The following is a 15,814-nucleotide window of genomic DNA, read 5'->3' on the forward strand; positions in this document are numbered from 1 at the left end:
CTACCGCAGAAAGAACCCCAATGTGTGCCACACCAAGGTAACGGTGTCACATCACACTACCGCAGAAAGAACCCCAATGTGTGCCACACCAAGGTAACGCTAGCTAGCTTGATTGGTGGTTGTTTCTGTTAACCCATTTAAACCAGAGGACGATTCTACAAACGCCTTCTAAACTAAACCCATGTTTCTATGTCAGTCGTTCTCAAACATTTTCTTGTCAAGGACCCCCAAAATTATATGTAATTGGCCGCCGACCCCCATCTGAAAATATGTTGTTTCAGGGACCTCCCCCCAGAAGCTCTGAAAGAATATATATTCAAAGATTTCCACCGAGTGCCGCACTAGCATACCCCATTATGTGCAAATTCAAAACAGGTGGTACACAGGGACGTCGAGTGATATCCAACGAGCACTTCCAAACTCCAACACACAAAAAATAATCACCTGCAAGGCCAGAACGTAGCTCTAACATCTACAGTGTTACCACCTGTCTGCAGGGTTGGTTCCAGTCCCCGACTATTCCTTCAAGAAGAACCGAGCTGCGTTCACCTTCAACTCCCTGCTGACCAAGCCAGAGGTGATCCGCGTGCTATCTGAAGTCCGTGCTGCGTGCAACAGGGCGGCGGCCATGAGTCTGTTCCGTGTCACCTTCACCAAGTCACTGCGCCTTGAGGAGTTTGAACTTACCCAGTCTCAGACACATGCACAGGTATATTGCTACCCAACAACTACACCGTAATATTTTGTCATTTGCATCACCCACACCAGCATAAAAGCAATGCCTCAGTCTGTGATTACTTCACCTGGTTGGCAGTAATGTAGAACAGCAGGAACAGAAAGTCCTGCGTTCGATTCCCGCTGGGGATGTTGTGGGCGCTGGGGGCGTGTTCTCTCTTCCGCGTCATCGGTGCCCATACCCTAAGTGGGGTTGGAAAGGGTCTTTCTTTGTGGAGTTTGCATGTTCTCCCCTTGCATGTTCTCCCCGTGTCCCCTATGGTAGGTACACTCACAAAAAACATGCAGTAATCCTAGCTGGTCTCTAAACTACCTCCCCTTGGCCAGCCAGGGCGCCTGATGGAGGGGAAAGGAACTGGTTGGAATAACGTGTTACTTCCACGCGCTACGTCCAAATGGGGAAACTCCCCCCTGTCAGGTTAAAAGAAGCAGCTTGGACGCTCATGCACTGAATGAAGCATGAGGTCAGTCCGTTGCTCTCCCCAGGTTGTCGGAGGGAGTGTAGAGCCCATGATTACATTAGAATAATTTACATTGGGTGAAAAAAAATGGCTTACAAAATCGTGGGATGAAAAATTGAAGTAAACAAATCACACATTAGTACATGGTCATATAAACATTTTCAGTCATGGCATTGCATTTTTGCTTTTAACCCATGCGCTCTCCTCTCGCCACACGCTGCAGGTCGGCTCCTATCTGTGCAACTCGTGGATGACGTCGCTGTGCAACGCCATTCGTTCTGAGCTGAGGGACATCGGAGCAGGCTGGTACGACCTGACCCAGTCTCGCTGGGACGTGTACAGGATGTCCAAGCTCTGCAGGCTGCTGTCTCTGGTTCGCTACCACCTGCAGGACTCGTTGCGCTTCCTGGTGCTGGACTCGCTGGTCAGCCTGACGCGCTTGGTGCTGGACGCCTGCCGTGCTGTCCTGACCTGTCCCCAGGACATGGTCTGGGGACCTGACCTGATCACCAGCCCCTACAAGTAGGAACACATGCGCGGGTTGCATACGTTGGTTAGACATAACAACAGTCCTACAGTCATCAGTCGGACAACACCGTCACTCCCGACATGCGCTGTGGGTTAAAACTAACCCGTGGCTCCCGACATGTGCTGCGGGTTAAAACGAACCTGTGGCTGGTTAAAATTCACCCGTGGTGTCCGCGTGTGGTTAGGGTTATAGGTTAGGGTTTTGGGTAGGGTGTCGGACTCATGACTGTAGGACTGTCGGTATGTCTAATTCACAGCGCGCATGCACATATACGCACACATTAATTGATTGGCCTCATATGATGAATACTGAAAGTGAATTCCCAAAAAGTCTAAATGAAAAGTATTTTTTTATTTTTTTATTTGAATTAATCTGGTATTGTGGTTTATTGTTTGATTTTATGTGACATTCTTGTGTAAACCACATCAATGCAACTCCTTGAGTTGCAAGGGGTTGATTTGGTGTGGTTGACCTTAAAAAAACGTTTTGTCCCGACCCGACCCTTTGGTATTGTTTGGGCTTAAGACCTCTAGAGAGTGTGGGATGTATCTTCTTTGTTCTCATAATATGGTGAGCTTCGTTTTGGCAAATTGATTTGACTGGTGTTTGTGTTGCAATGATGAACATAGAAAAAGAGAATGTGAGCACTCGTCAGTTGAGAAGATCACCAGTGCTCACTTGGTCCAGTTTAGTGAGTGCTGGTGATCTTTTTTTTTTTTTTTCAACAATGTATTTATTTTCCTTTTTTACACACAAATGACAATACAAATATACAAAAAAACAACAATGAACATTACAAGACAATTACTGATATAAAGAAAGCAAAACAGCAATAACCAAAAAACAAAAAAAAACAACAACAGCACTACTCCTCTTCAGCTCCATCCATTAAATGTGACAAATTATTGTTCTTTATGTATCTTATAAAACGGCCCCACACCTCCTGAAACATTTCTTGTTTGTCCTTAAGAATGTATGCAATCTTTTCCAAAGGTAAACATAAAGACAATTCCCTGAACCACAGTGTAATACTTGGTTTGTCTGGCCTCTTCCAGGTCAATGCTATCACTCTCTTAGCTTGTAAAATACATATATCTATAAACATTTGTTCATTACGCTTTATCTTGTGTCCCTCTGGATATAGACCGAGCAGGAAGAACTTTGGTTCTGGTACAATATTTATTGACAAAATCTTCTGTATTTCCTGCCTGACCTTCCCCCAAAACTCCATCAATTTTGGACAGGACCATAGACAGTGGAACAATGTGCCTCTATCTTCACCGCATCTGGTGCATGCTGGTGATCATTTTAATGTAACAATGAACATGCCATGTCATGTGTTGTGTGTGTTAAGCTTTATTTATACACTCCGTTGCACGATGCTGTCACTTGCAGACACCGTCGTACTACGGAGCACAAATTGGCCTTTTACATGTGTTGCTTATACTGTACACTCCAATATCCACTACCTCTAGGCCTAAGAAGAACCCTCTGTTTTTGGTGGACTTGGTTCTGGACCAGACTGGAGTCCATTACAGCACTCCACCGGAGACCTTTGAGCTGTCCCTCGTCAACCTGTTTGATAAGGGCATTCTGGCCACACACAGTGTTCCACAGCCTGATAAGGTAAGTAAGAGATGCAATACTGTGTATTATGATGACCTGTATCATACTGTTTCTAAATGAAGGAAGCACGCACGGTCAGGAAGTCACTTGAAGAAGGAGAATACCAGCAGCACTCACGGATTAGTCCTTTAAGGCACTTTATTGTTTTATTTTAGTAAGGTGTGCTGCAAGCAGCACAACAACCAACGTGTTTCGGCTGTATCATACTGTACCATTCCGAAAGATTTTGGGACTGTTTTTCCTACAATGCACAAAACAGGGATGCTAGATTTTAACTGCTACATTTCTGGTTGATGGGAATGATGATGATGATGATGATGATGATGATGATGATGATGATGATGATGATGATGATGATGAGAATCACGAGGAAGATGATGGTGATGGTGATGATGATGACATTGAACCAATGTGCTGCTCTCAGTTTGTGATGCAGAACCTGTTTGTTGGCGGCGAGCCTGTGCTGGAGTCGGTGGTGTTGTGGGAGCCGCTGGTGTCCCAGCTGAGAGAGGAGGTCCGCGCTGCCCTGCGTCAAGCCGCCGTACCCCTCAGGGCCTACGCTGCCGAGTACCACAAATATCTGGAGCTACACAACTCAGACATAGAAACCTTTCTCCAGTAAGACTTACAAATCTTCTTTCGTTTATTTCCCTTTCTGGAAATAATCAAAAATAATGGCGCTTGTTGCACAGAAGCTAATTTAACCCTGTAGACCTGTGTTGTGAAAATGAATGATTCTAAACCCTACTTTGTTGACTGGATCGTTTGAGCTGTTGTAGATCAGCTAAATGCTTCAGCCAAATGCTCACCCCAGAATATGGACGCTATAGGATTCATATGGTTAATTTGCTATTTTCATTGGTTCGTCTTCCAGAGCCCACCACAGTCGGGTGGACGGGACGTCCCAGGAGGTACAGAGGGAGGTGGTCCAGCACCTGCAGGCCATGGAGCGGCTGTGCTCGTCCCTGCCGACCTCCATCGCCATCGGAGCGTTCGCCGTCTGCGTGGAGCCGGCGCGCCAGGCTCTGGCCCAGAAACACAGAGCGCTGGCCGACGCGCTCCTGCAGCGTCTCGCCTGCAGGCTGCGCAGGCAGCTCCATGACGTAAGTCACTGTTTCCCACTGCATCGCCTCGCCTGCAGGCTGCGCAGGCAGCTCCATGACACAAGTAAGACGCGCGAACGCGGGAAGCGAACGCAGCTCGTAAATTGCAATAACAATTAGAATAAATTACGTACTTTTTTAAAGTTTTTTTTAAGTTCTCTTTTTTTTAGTTTTTTTAAGATTTTTTTTTAAGATTTTTTTTTAAGTTTAGTTTTTTTAACGTTTTTTCTTTAAGTTAAGTTTTTTTTAAGTTAAGTTTTTTTTTTAGTTAAGTTGTGTGTGTGTGTGTGTGTGTGTGTGCGTGCATGTGTGTGTGTGTGTGTGTGTGTGTGTTTTTGTGTGTGATACAGCTGCGCCCTCTGGTGGTGGGCGGGTCGTACTTTTTTAAGGTTTTTTTTAAGTTCTCTTTTTTTTAAGATGTTTTTAAGATTTTTTTTAAGTTAATTTTTTTTTAAAGTTTTTTCTTTTTAAGGTTTTTTTTTAAGTTAAGTTTTTTTTAAGTTAGGTTGTGTGTGTGTGTGTGTGTGTGTGTGTGTGTGTGTGCGTGCATGTGTGTGTGTTTTTGTGTGTGATACAGCTGCGCCCTCTGGTGGTGGGCGGGTGGTGTTACAGCGTGACAGACAGACACAGACAGACATGATCTGCTGGGTCTCATAGTAAATGCTCACTGCGTTCGCAATAAGTCACTGTTTCCCACTGCAGCGTCTCGCCTGCAGGCTGCGCAGGCAGCTCCATGACCTAAAGCCCTAACCACACCAAAGGGTCGAGACAGTTTTATCGTTGTCCCAGCGGTGTGATATGTCTTGTTGCACGCTGACGCACGTCATCCCAAGTCATCCCAAGTGATTCAACTGGTTGAATTCAACGGCCCAAACCACACCAAAGGGTCACCATGCAACTCCTCGCAACCGTTTGGACCCAAGGAGTTGCATGGCAACCCTTTGGTGTGGTTTGGGCTCAGGTCACCGTTTTCCAAACACTGGGTCGGGAACCCACTTGTGTGGGTCACAGACCAATGTTTATGGGTCACGACTCGAGTAAAAATCCCATTTTCTTTTACCTACAGTTGAAAAAAATATATATTTCAAAAAAATTATTTTTTTAAATAATTTTATACATTTTAAAACAACCGATCAAACAAATCTAAGAAGAAAGAAAAATATTAAGAAGTAAAAATAGTGAAAATAGCCGGTCTACAAGCTCACAACACGTCGCTTTGCGCCGCGTCTAATCTCTCTTTTGGGTCACGGGCTAAAAAGTTTGGGAACCACTGACGTAAGTCATCAAGATGGGCTCAGTAGGTGGAAATATATCAGTCAGATATACTGGAGCGGCTTCATGCTGTGCTCAAGGGCGCATACATGTACTCAAGGGGTTAATATGCTGCATTACTATGTGGGTGTATTCAGTGTTTGCAAGACCCACATGTCATTCGCTGATTTGGCAGTCAGCTGACCAATTGGGCGGGGTATTTAAGCTCACCTAGACTAGCCCTTTCCACACCTAAGCGCAAAACGGTCGACAGCCATGCACTTCTTAAGCTCTGCGCAGCTTAAATTCCGAGTTTTTAGACAGCTGGTGGATGGAAAAGAAGCTCCACCTCCGCAGACTTTTTGCGCGGAGGAGAGCGTTTCCGGGAATCTGGCCGTCGCGCAAAAAGTCAGCCGAGGTGGAGCTTCTTTTCCATCCACCAGCTGTCTAAAAACTGAGAATTTAAGCTGCGCGCAGCCGAGAACGTGCGCGGCTCTTTCCATAGTGTGGCAGCACCTACTGCATGCTTCTTCCTGCCTTCCTTATGTGATGTGATGTTTGCGCCCAGCACCACTCCAGCACCACTGGTGGGCTCTGCTATTTCTGTTCCCCATGGGGGGGGGTTGTTGTTGTATATCTATCTCCCTGCTCTTAATGTTTAATGATGGTGTTTAATTGTGCCGAGCAGGGGGAAAAATGTAGCAGAGCCGAACGCCAAGATAAAATATTATATGCACACTTGTATTCTCATTCTATAATAAATATTGGTTAAATCTATTTGTGAATTATCTGACTGAACTAACTGTGTGTGTGTGTGTGTGTGTGTGTGTGTGTGTGTGTGTGTGTGTGTGTGTGTGTGTGTGTGTGTGTGTGTGTGTGTGTGTGTGTGTGTGTGTGTGTGTGTGTGTGTGTGTGTGTGTGTGTGTGTGTGTGTGTGTGTGTGTGTGTGTGTGTGTGTGTGTGTGTGTGTGTGTGTGTGTGTGTGTGTGTGTGTGTGTGTGTGTGTGTGTGTGTGCAGGCATGTGAAGCGTGTAAGGCCACCAGTATCAAGCTGTATGAGACACCCAACAGCATCGAGGAACTGACAGAGCAGAGGAACTGGATGAAACAGATCCCAGAACAGCTGAAGAGCCACGAGGTGCATAGAAAAGAACCTATAGTATTTTTTTTTAAATCTCATGTCTTATTAGATATAAGATGTATATTCAACGTTTTTCTTTAATCTTCTCACAACAGGAATTGATGAGCCATATCCTGTCAGACTATGAGATGCTTGACACGTTTGCCTACAGCCTGCCATATGTGGACTTCAACATAAAGTAACTACTGCATATGCCATCATTTGACAATGGTCCATCTACATTTTTGGGAGCCGTTTTCTGTTAAAGGGGCCATATTTGGGTCAAATATCATATTTGAATGATGTTTAGGACACAAGAAACACTTTCCTGGGGTTTTTATGTGTCTATTAAATATGTGTTTCTAGATATTTTAGTTATGATGCCATGTTCATGACCAAAATGTGTCATGAAAACGTGGTCTCACTTCCCACCTGGAATACATGTTGTCTCAGTAAGACAGCTCAGTGGCCTTGTGGTTAGAGTGTCCGCCCTGAGACTGGGAGGTCGGGGTTCGATCCCCGGCCGGGTCATACCAAAGACTCTAAAAATGGGACCCAGTGCCTCCCTGCTTGACACAGCATCAAGGGTTGGATTGGGGGTACGTCCCTGCGACATACTAGTGTCATGTCCAGGGGGTGTACTTGTACATCAAGCTGCCTCACGCTACAGAAACAGGAGATAGGCTCCTGCCCTATGGGCCTCATGGCTCGGCAAGGCTACTTACTACTACTACTCGGTAAGACAGCCCACATGGGGTGTCTCCCAACCACAAGTGCACCAAATCATTATGGTCAATGTAGGAATTAAAACATCCAGTCAAACACACAGACTACATTATTGTTCTGGCCATATGTTGCAAATTTCAAATTGTGCTACTGTTACCTTACTACGAATACTATTAACATTGAGTGACTGCAGTTTCTTCCAGTGGTGAAATGGCCCTCTAATGAGCGTCCTTTGTGTTTTCTCTCTGCAGGTGGACAGCCGTCGGTTGGCCTCAGAACCTGATGAAGCAGGTGACAGTAACTGAAGCCCAACATGTGGAGAGTGAGGAGCGCTTCCACAAGGTCCAGCTCGTCGACCAGAACAACTTCCAGGAGCGACTGGACTCTCTGCAGGTCTGCTGAGACTCCAGAATGGCCTTGATATTTTAACCAGTTTTTTCGTGGGTCATCACTAGGCGTTCATCATAGCTATGGGCTCTTCAGTGAATCGAAACATGCCAATCATGGAACACTTGCATTTTACGCTTTCATTTTGCAATACGCATTATATTGACCTGACAATGATACCAGAAAAACGCAGATGGAATAACCATTAAGGATAATTGTCACTTCATATTGTGAAAAGTGTATCTGATGAATAAAATTGACAGCCGATTTAGATCAAGGAGGGACTCAAATTATAATGTTTTAACATTCTGTATTGAATTTTCTGGAATGTTTGACATACTCAGTCACAGGTCACATACTGTAGGTATACTGAAGCAAGGCAGGGACTCAAATTATTACCCTTACATCTGATCAAAATGGTCATTGAAACCCCTACAATGGCATATAGCGGCTTAGGTTTATTCTTTCAGTTGAATTTCAATTTCCTTTTTCTTTTGTTAATGATGTTTAGAAGATCTAGAACACTTTCCTGGGGGTCTTTATGTGTGTAATATGTGGTTTTAGATATTTTAGATTATAGCAGTGAGCCCAGTGTCTATGATGTTATGGACACTGGGCTCACTTACTTCCTGGACTATAATTCCCATAATGCTTTGGTGCACTGCTCCTCCTTGTGGATAGGGAGGGCTGTCTTACTGAGACAACATGTAGTCCAGGAAGTAAGTGAGCCCAGTGTCCATGACATCAGAGACACTGGGCTCACTGCTAAAATCTAAAATATCTAAAACCACATATTACACACATAAAGATCCCCAGGAAAGTGTTCTAAATCTTCTAAACGTCATTAAGATATATTTTTTTGCAAAAAGGGTGAAGTGTCCCTTTAATGTGTGACTGTCACTGTGTTGGACTGGATTTTCCAGATGCTGGTTGCCGGGTTCAGTGCTCACGTCGACGCGGGTCGTGCACACGAGATAGCCAACGAGGTGAGGCGTGTGGCCAAGCAGCTGAAGGAGTCCCAGACCATGGCCCAGACCTACAACAACAGAGAACGTCTCTTTGGAGTCCCTGTCACTAATGTGAGCCAAGAAATGAAGGGGGGGGGACATGATTATACCATGGCGCCGCATTTCTTTCTTCAGGCACAATTTGATTGTCATTTCCCCAGTGGTGGAAAAAAGTACTACAATGTTTTACTTCATGTTTTACCACTTCACCACTTTTCAACCTATCTTCATATAGCCTCCGAAATGTAGGTGGGGGGGGGGGGGGGGCATATTAAAATATAAAAAGGATTTTATTAATATATCACAAATGCAGCTTAACCCATTTTGACTTGAGATCAGATTCTAAAAAGGTCTTCTACATCCTGACAGTTTTCTGAAAAAGCTATGTTTCTATGTCAGTCGTTCTTCGATTTTTCAAAAATAGCAGACCTACAAGCTCGTAGCGCGCCACTCGGTGGCGCGCTATGAGCTTGCAGATCTGCTATTTTTCAATAGCTAACGCATAACATAATGCTAACCCCAAAAGGGGTTCCCGCCCAAAATGGGTTAATTGAAACTAACTGTTGAAACAGGAGTAGATGATCTTTAATGGTTTTAACTGATTTATTCTTTTCAGAATCAGAAAGACTTTATTGTCACACCTTAAAACATAATAATTAACAGTAAAATAAGGGTGAAATGAATATGCCAGGGCTCCTCAGACTTTCAGTTCATTAATAAAAATAAATAAACAAAATATGGCTCTATGATATCATTATATAACAAAAGATAAACACATAATAAAAAACTAAGGTGCTAAAAAGAAAGCATGCTTTTGTAAACAATAAATACAAATATGAATAAACATACAACTATCTCTACTCTTCCAACTCCCTGGCATCGCCCTCACTGCTCTTGTCCTCTGGCTTGATGTTCTTGCAAAATGTGCCATGCAGTTACAACAAGCAGAAAGGCACTGTGTACTGAAATGCACTGTGCACAGTTCCCCTCTCTGTTCATTGACGGTACAGGGTCATAGCCTTTGTCACCAAGCTTACAGTACATGATGCACTGGATTATGGATGGAAACTTGGTGCCAGGTGGTGGTACACTGGATGTACATCCAGTGATGGACTTCGCAGCAGCAGACAATCTCTGGTCTGGATATAAGCTGGGAGAGAGTGCTGTGCTGCGGATCCTGTTGTCGGAGGCAGTTTTTCTGGTTCAATACTCCCAGTAGCAGTAGTCAGCAAGACTGCTGCCTGACAAAGTGGAGAGGGCTATGGAAGTTTTTGGACATCCAAGCCAACAAGGAGGACATCATCACAGCCAGCTGTGAACTATTCATGTTCATGTTCCATGGGAAATCGCACAAACGTTTTGGGGACTGGAGATTTGACATCTTCAGCAAGCGGGCCGCTATACTGGGAGTATCAAACCAGAAAAACTGCCCCCGACAGCAGTAGCCGCGCAGCACAGCACTCTCTCTGAGCTTATATCCAGACCAGAGATTATCTGATGCTGCGAAGTCCATCACTGGATGTATATCCAGTGTACCACCACCAAGCTTCCATCCATAATCCAGTACATCATTGTACTGGATTATGGATGGAAGCTTGGTGACAAAAGCTATATGAGTCACTCTGTACCCTCAATGAACAGACCCCATCACACCAGAATATCTTCTGAAGTTAGTCAGTTGCAGCTATGAGGGGGAGTGTACACAGTGCATTTCAGTACACAGTGAGGGCGATGCCAGGGAGTTGGAAGAGTAGAGATAGTTGTATGTTTATTCATATTTGTATTTATTGTTTACAAAAGCATGCTTTCTTTTTACCACCTTAGTTTTTTATTATGTGTTGATCTTTTTTTATATAGTGATATCATAGAGCTATATTCTGTTTATATATTTTTATTAATGAATGCCATGGTATTTCTTTCTTCGGGCAAAATATGATTGTCATTTCCCCAGTGGCGGAAAAAGTACTCAAATGTTTTACTTCATGTTTTACCACTTCACCACTTTTCAACCTATCTTCATATAATTGGTCCTCATTAATAATCATGATAAAATGGCACCAATGTTTTTCCTACTCAGTCTGTGTCTCATGGGAAGGCTGTGGGCAGTTCAGAAACTAATAGAAGCTATTAGAAACCGCAGGCTTTCTATTACTGAAAAGTTGCAATGCGAAATTGGAAGCCATCATTCTCACGATAATACAAAAGCACAGCACAACTGCCCTTGACAACAGGAGCCGCGCAGCACAGCACTCTCTCTGAGTTTATATCCAGACCAGAGATTATCTGATGCTGCGAAGTCCATCACTGGATGTATATCCAGTGTACCACCACCAAGCTTCCATCCATAATCCATAATCCAGTACATCATTGTACTGTAGTATGGATGGAAGCTTGGTGACAAAGGCTATGAGTCACTCTGTACCGTCAATGAACAGACCCCATCACACCAGAATATCTTCTGAAGTTAGTCAGTTGCAGCTATGAGGGGGAGTGTGCACAGTGCATTTCAGTGCACAGTGATTGATTGATTGATTGAAAATGTTATTAACAGTTTGCAGAATTACAGTACATTTCAAGCACAAACTCAATACAAAGGCTGTTAACTGTGAGTGGACGACCCAATTAAGCATTACACTTGTTTACAACAGGGTCCACCATGTTCAATTCATCAAAACATTTAGAGACGTACAAATAGACACTTCTATATAGACAAAGAACAGAACAGGTGCATTTCTGCTTGTTGTAACTGCATGGCAAATTTCGCAAGAACATCAAGCCAGATAACAAGACCAGTGAGGGCGATGCCAGGGAGTTGGAAGAGTAGAGATAGTTGTATGTTTATTCATATTTGTATTTATTGTTTACAAAAGCATGCTTTCTTTTTAGCATATTAATTTCACCCTTATTTTACTGTTAATTATTTTTTAAGGTGTGACAATAAAGTCTTTCTGATTCTGAAAAGAATAAATCAGTTAAATCCATTAAAGACTGTCCATCTACTTCTGTTTCAACAGTTAGTTTCAATTAAGCTGCATTTGTGATATATAAATTAAATATATATACCTTTTTTATACTTTAATATGACCCCCCCAGCACACAAACAGAAAAGTAAACAACAAAACCTTAGCCTAGGCCGTTCGGGTACCCCAATTTTGATTGGCTCCCACAAATTCCCCAAGGGAGATGGCTTGGAACATTTCTTTCTGTGATAGTAGACACCTTTATGAACACATCTGTGAAGAACGCTAGTGGTAAGCATTCTTTTGTTGCAGATTTGCCACAACTTTTGCTAATTTTCCCTAACTATTCCCGCTCCTGCCGTGTCACAGTACGACCGCCTGCAGAAGCTGACGAAGGACTTCCAGCCGTTCAGGGACCTGTGGACCACGGCGTCCGACTGGCTGCGCTGGCACGAGGGCTGGCTCGGCGACCCCCTGTCGACCGTCGACGCCGAGCAGCTGGAACGCGCCGTCCACGACGCCTTCAAGACCATGCAGAAGTGCGTTAAACACTTCAAGGACGTCCCTGGTAAGTCATGAAATCTATGGGGTACAGCCCCTATAATCATACTAATCGATCGTAAGGATTGTAAAGAGTATGTGATTTTACTAAAATAATCGATAATTGACTTTGGGTGAAATGATAGAAATTTGTAATTTGGTTGAATACTGAAAATAGCTGATCTACAAGATCACAATGGGTTGTGATGTGACATGCTGTGAGCTCGTAGATCTGCTATTTAATGCGTTTCATTAGACATTTTCTGCATCAATTCGTTGACATATATATCAACAAATATTCACAAATATTCGAAACAAATAGAGATGCACTTCTCGATTATTCGATTAATTAATAATCCCAAAAAGCAACGGATTGTTTAGAATAGAATTGACGCAGTCACTGTGTGATTTGAGGTGGTTCATTTTGGTAGGCACGGATGAACAAGGCTTGCCGTGTTCCAGCCTTAGAAGAAAACACGGAGGTTAAGAGCATTACCACTTTCCTTCCAGACTGCCAGATGGTGGCTACAGATCTACTGGGCAGGGTGGAGCGGTTCCGCCCCAACGTGCCTCTGATCCAGGCCCTGAGGAGCCCGGGGATGAGGATGCGCCACTGGCAGACGCTGGGAGAGCGCGTCCACATGAACGTCATGCCTAAGGCCAGCCTGACCTTCTCCAGCTGTCTGGAGGTCGAGCCTTCTAATGATAATCTTAATACTGAGCTGACCATAGAAGAAGTCCAGTTGGCAATTAATAAAGCAAAGACAGGAAAAGCCACAGGCATAGAATACCTGCCCAATGAAATCTCGACATCACCAATGCTGTCTCACACACTCTACTTGGTCTGTTTGAAATGGGAAGAATTCCCTCTATGTGGTTCACATCCTTATAACACATATCTTTAGAAGTGATGACCCAAGGGTGCCCCTTAATTATAGAGGGATCAGTCTGTTGAGTACAGTTTGCAAGTTATATTCCTCTATACTTGACGAAAGGCTTATGTTCCATCTAGAGAATAGACATCTACTTGAAGATGAACAAAATGGATTCCGCAAAGATAGAGCTTGTATTGACCATCTCTATTCACTATGTACAATAATAAGGACTAGGTTAAATGAGAGGAAACCCACATTTGCTTGTTTCATAGATTTCAAAAAAGCCTTCGATCTTATCAACAGGGACTGTTAGAATATGGAGTAAAATAAATTAACTTTGTACAGATTGGTTTCCAACACCACTGGGAGTAAAACAAGGAGATAATCTCTTTACTTTATTTGCAATCTATATTAATGATCTAGACAAAAGTCACAAAACTGTGGTGTGCAATTTTGCAGTGAGCATCCTTTTGTACACAGACGATATTGTTATACTGGCCGAAAGTGAATCTGATATGCAAAAAATGCTATGCACCAATGGCAGCAGTCTCAGGAGATATGGGATGGGAACCTTGTGAGGTTCGGTGGAAGGTCTGCACTGCTAGGTTGTGGAACAGATTAGTAAATATGAATGACCGCGGTCGAGATCATGGATTTCACAATGCCACGCCAGACTTTCCGGTCCTTCATTGCCATCCCCAGTTCCTGCTTACTGATATATGTGTCCCTAGCGATGACATTAGGGAACGATAGTTGTCTACCTCTGGTCTGCTTTGAGGCAGGATTCCAGAGAAGAAGGGAAGATATAACCTCATTGTCAGCTCTGTAGCAGTGGCCGGCAAACTGTGTTCTTCTGGATCGGACTAGTGAAGATTAAACACGGGGAAGGTTGCCGTATATTAGATTAGTCGATGGGTGGCTCTTCCAAGACAGATTTTGCACTCTCATTAGAAGGCGGGTGTAAATGCCATCCAACTGTTTCTCTCATTTCTTTGAAAGTGTCCATGTCTCAGAGCCATAGAGTAGAATCGGCTCAACGTCATATCATATGACTGATAATAGACTAACAAAGTATTTAAGTGGGACAAACAACAGAATGGACCATGGATAGAGGACATGCGTAACATGTTCTGTGAATATGGAATTGAGGATGTTTTTCTTGGATTGGAGCAGGTTAATATTGTGCGGTTAAGGGAGATACTTTTTGATAAGGTCAAACGTACTTGGGCAGAAGAGATCTGGAGAAAACCAAGATTACATACATATAGGGAAATCAAACATGACTATTATACTGAAAACTATGTTTTATTTAATCTGCCAAAGAAAAAAAGATCACTTTGTGCCCAGATTAAATGAGGTATACTGCCACTTTATATTGAAACGGGTCGTTATGTTGGGCCAGATGAAGAAGATCGAATCTGCCAAATGTGTGATCTCAATGAAATAGAGAATGAGTATCATTTTGTGTTGTATTGTTCTTTTCATGGTACGGTTAGAGAAGCGTTGTTTAATAATATAAACATATGTTAATATGATGGGAATGAATGATGCACAATTTATTAACCGTTTATTTGAAAAAGACTTATTTAAATTGGCAAATTATCTAGAGAAAGCCTGGGATCTGAGGAAAGGGCTATGTACAGCCAGTAAGGGATATGTATGCTAGTTACGGTATTTTGTTTTAGGTTTTGTTCTGCTTTGATTTGTTGTATTTGTATTTATGTTGTATGCGATCAGTAGTATCGGTAAAGAAGTGTATAACTGCTTATTGTAACTTGTGTGAAAACGCGTCATATAATCCCATGAGGGATTCATTCATTCATTCTGCAGATGGGCCTGCAGAGACACGTCGCCGAGGTGGAGCACGTGGCCGAGGTGGCCGCTAAAGAGTACGCCATCGAGCAGGTATACTACGCTGTCAAGGTCCCAACACTGTGTCTGTCTCTCTCCCGATTGAATTCCCGACATTAATAACCACTTCAACCCTAGCCTCGGAAACCCAGACGTTTCTATGTCCAGGGAGGAAAAAAATCGGCATACAGTAGCGCAAACGTCACTCTCTTTCTGCTGATTTCTGATCGTCTGCACCTTTGTTAAATTGATGCACACAAAACACACACACTCCTCTCTCTCTCTGTAGCTCTAATGAATTAGTCTCATGTCCTGCAGCTGCGTGTAGTTTCTCCCGGTGGATCCTGCCGGGAGCTGCCTATGCCATAGAAAGCATAGGTGAGTTCCAGTCTACTTTAACCCTATATACCGGCGTAGATTTTGACCATTTGAAAATAGCCAATCTACAAGTCGCCTACTCGTGGTAGGCACTAGTACTGTATGTAGGAAATGTCCATATTGGTCCATTGCATGATCTTGATAACATTGGAAGCGGGGGGCCACTCAAGGTGCAGCTGTGCCTTTGCGCCGCTGAGACAAAAACAGTCCTTTTCATGATTGGAATGAAAACGTTCTTCTAAATCATGACAGTTTTCTGAAAAAC

General features: G+C 43.4%; 1 protein-coding gene across 1 annotated transcript in view; it reads left to right on the plus strand.

The window, feature by feature from the left end:
- dnah1 (dynein, axonemal, heavy chain 1) overlaps nt 1–15,814 on the plus strand; it is a gene marked incomplete at its 3' end in the record, with an annotated part of 91,088 nt that overhangs the window by 7,863 nt on the left and 67,411 nt on the right. The window contains exons 10-21 of the mRNA XM_079527405.1: nt 498–709; nt 1,420–1,718; nt 3,201–3,351; nt 3,776–3,969; nt 4,226–4,454; nt 6,724–6,843; nt 6,942–7,024; nt 7,803–7,944; nt 8,862–9,017; nt 12,275–12,473; nt 12,956–13,134; nt 15,151–15,225. Of these exons, the coding sequence (XP_079383531.1) occupies nt 498–709; nt 1,420–1,718; nt 3,201–3,351; nt 3,776–3,969; nt 4,226–4,454; nt 6,724–6,843; nt 6,942–7,024; nt 7,803–7,944; nt 8,862–9,017; nt 12,275–12,473; nt 12,956–13,134; nt 15,151–15,225 (2,039 nt within the window). The remainder of the gene's footprint in view (nt 1–497; nt 710–1,419; nt 1,719–3,200; nt 3,352–3,775; nt 3,970–4,225; nt 4,455–6,723; nt 6,844–6,941; nt 7,025–7,802; nt 7,945–8,861; nt 9,018–12,274; nt 12,474–12,955; nt 13,135–15,150; nt 15,226–15,814) is intronic.

Source organism: Electrona antarctica, assembly GCF_951216825.1.
Source record: "Electrona antarctica genome assembly, chromosome: 18".
In the NCBI taxonomy this organism is placed as follows: Eukaryota; Metazoa; Chordata; class Actinopteri; order Myctophiformes; family Myctophidae; genus Electrona; species Electrona antarctica.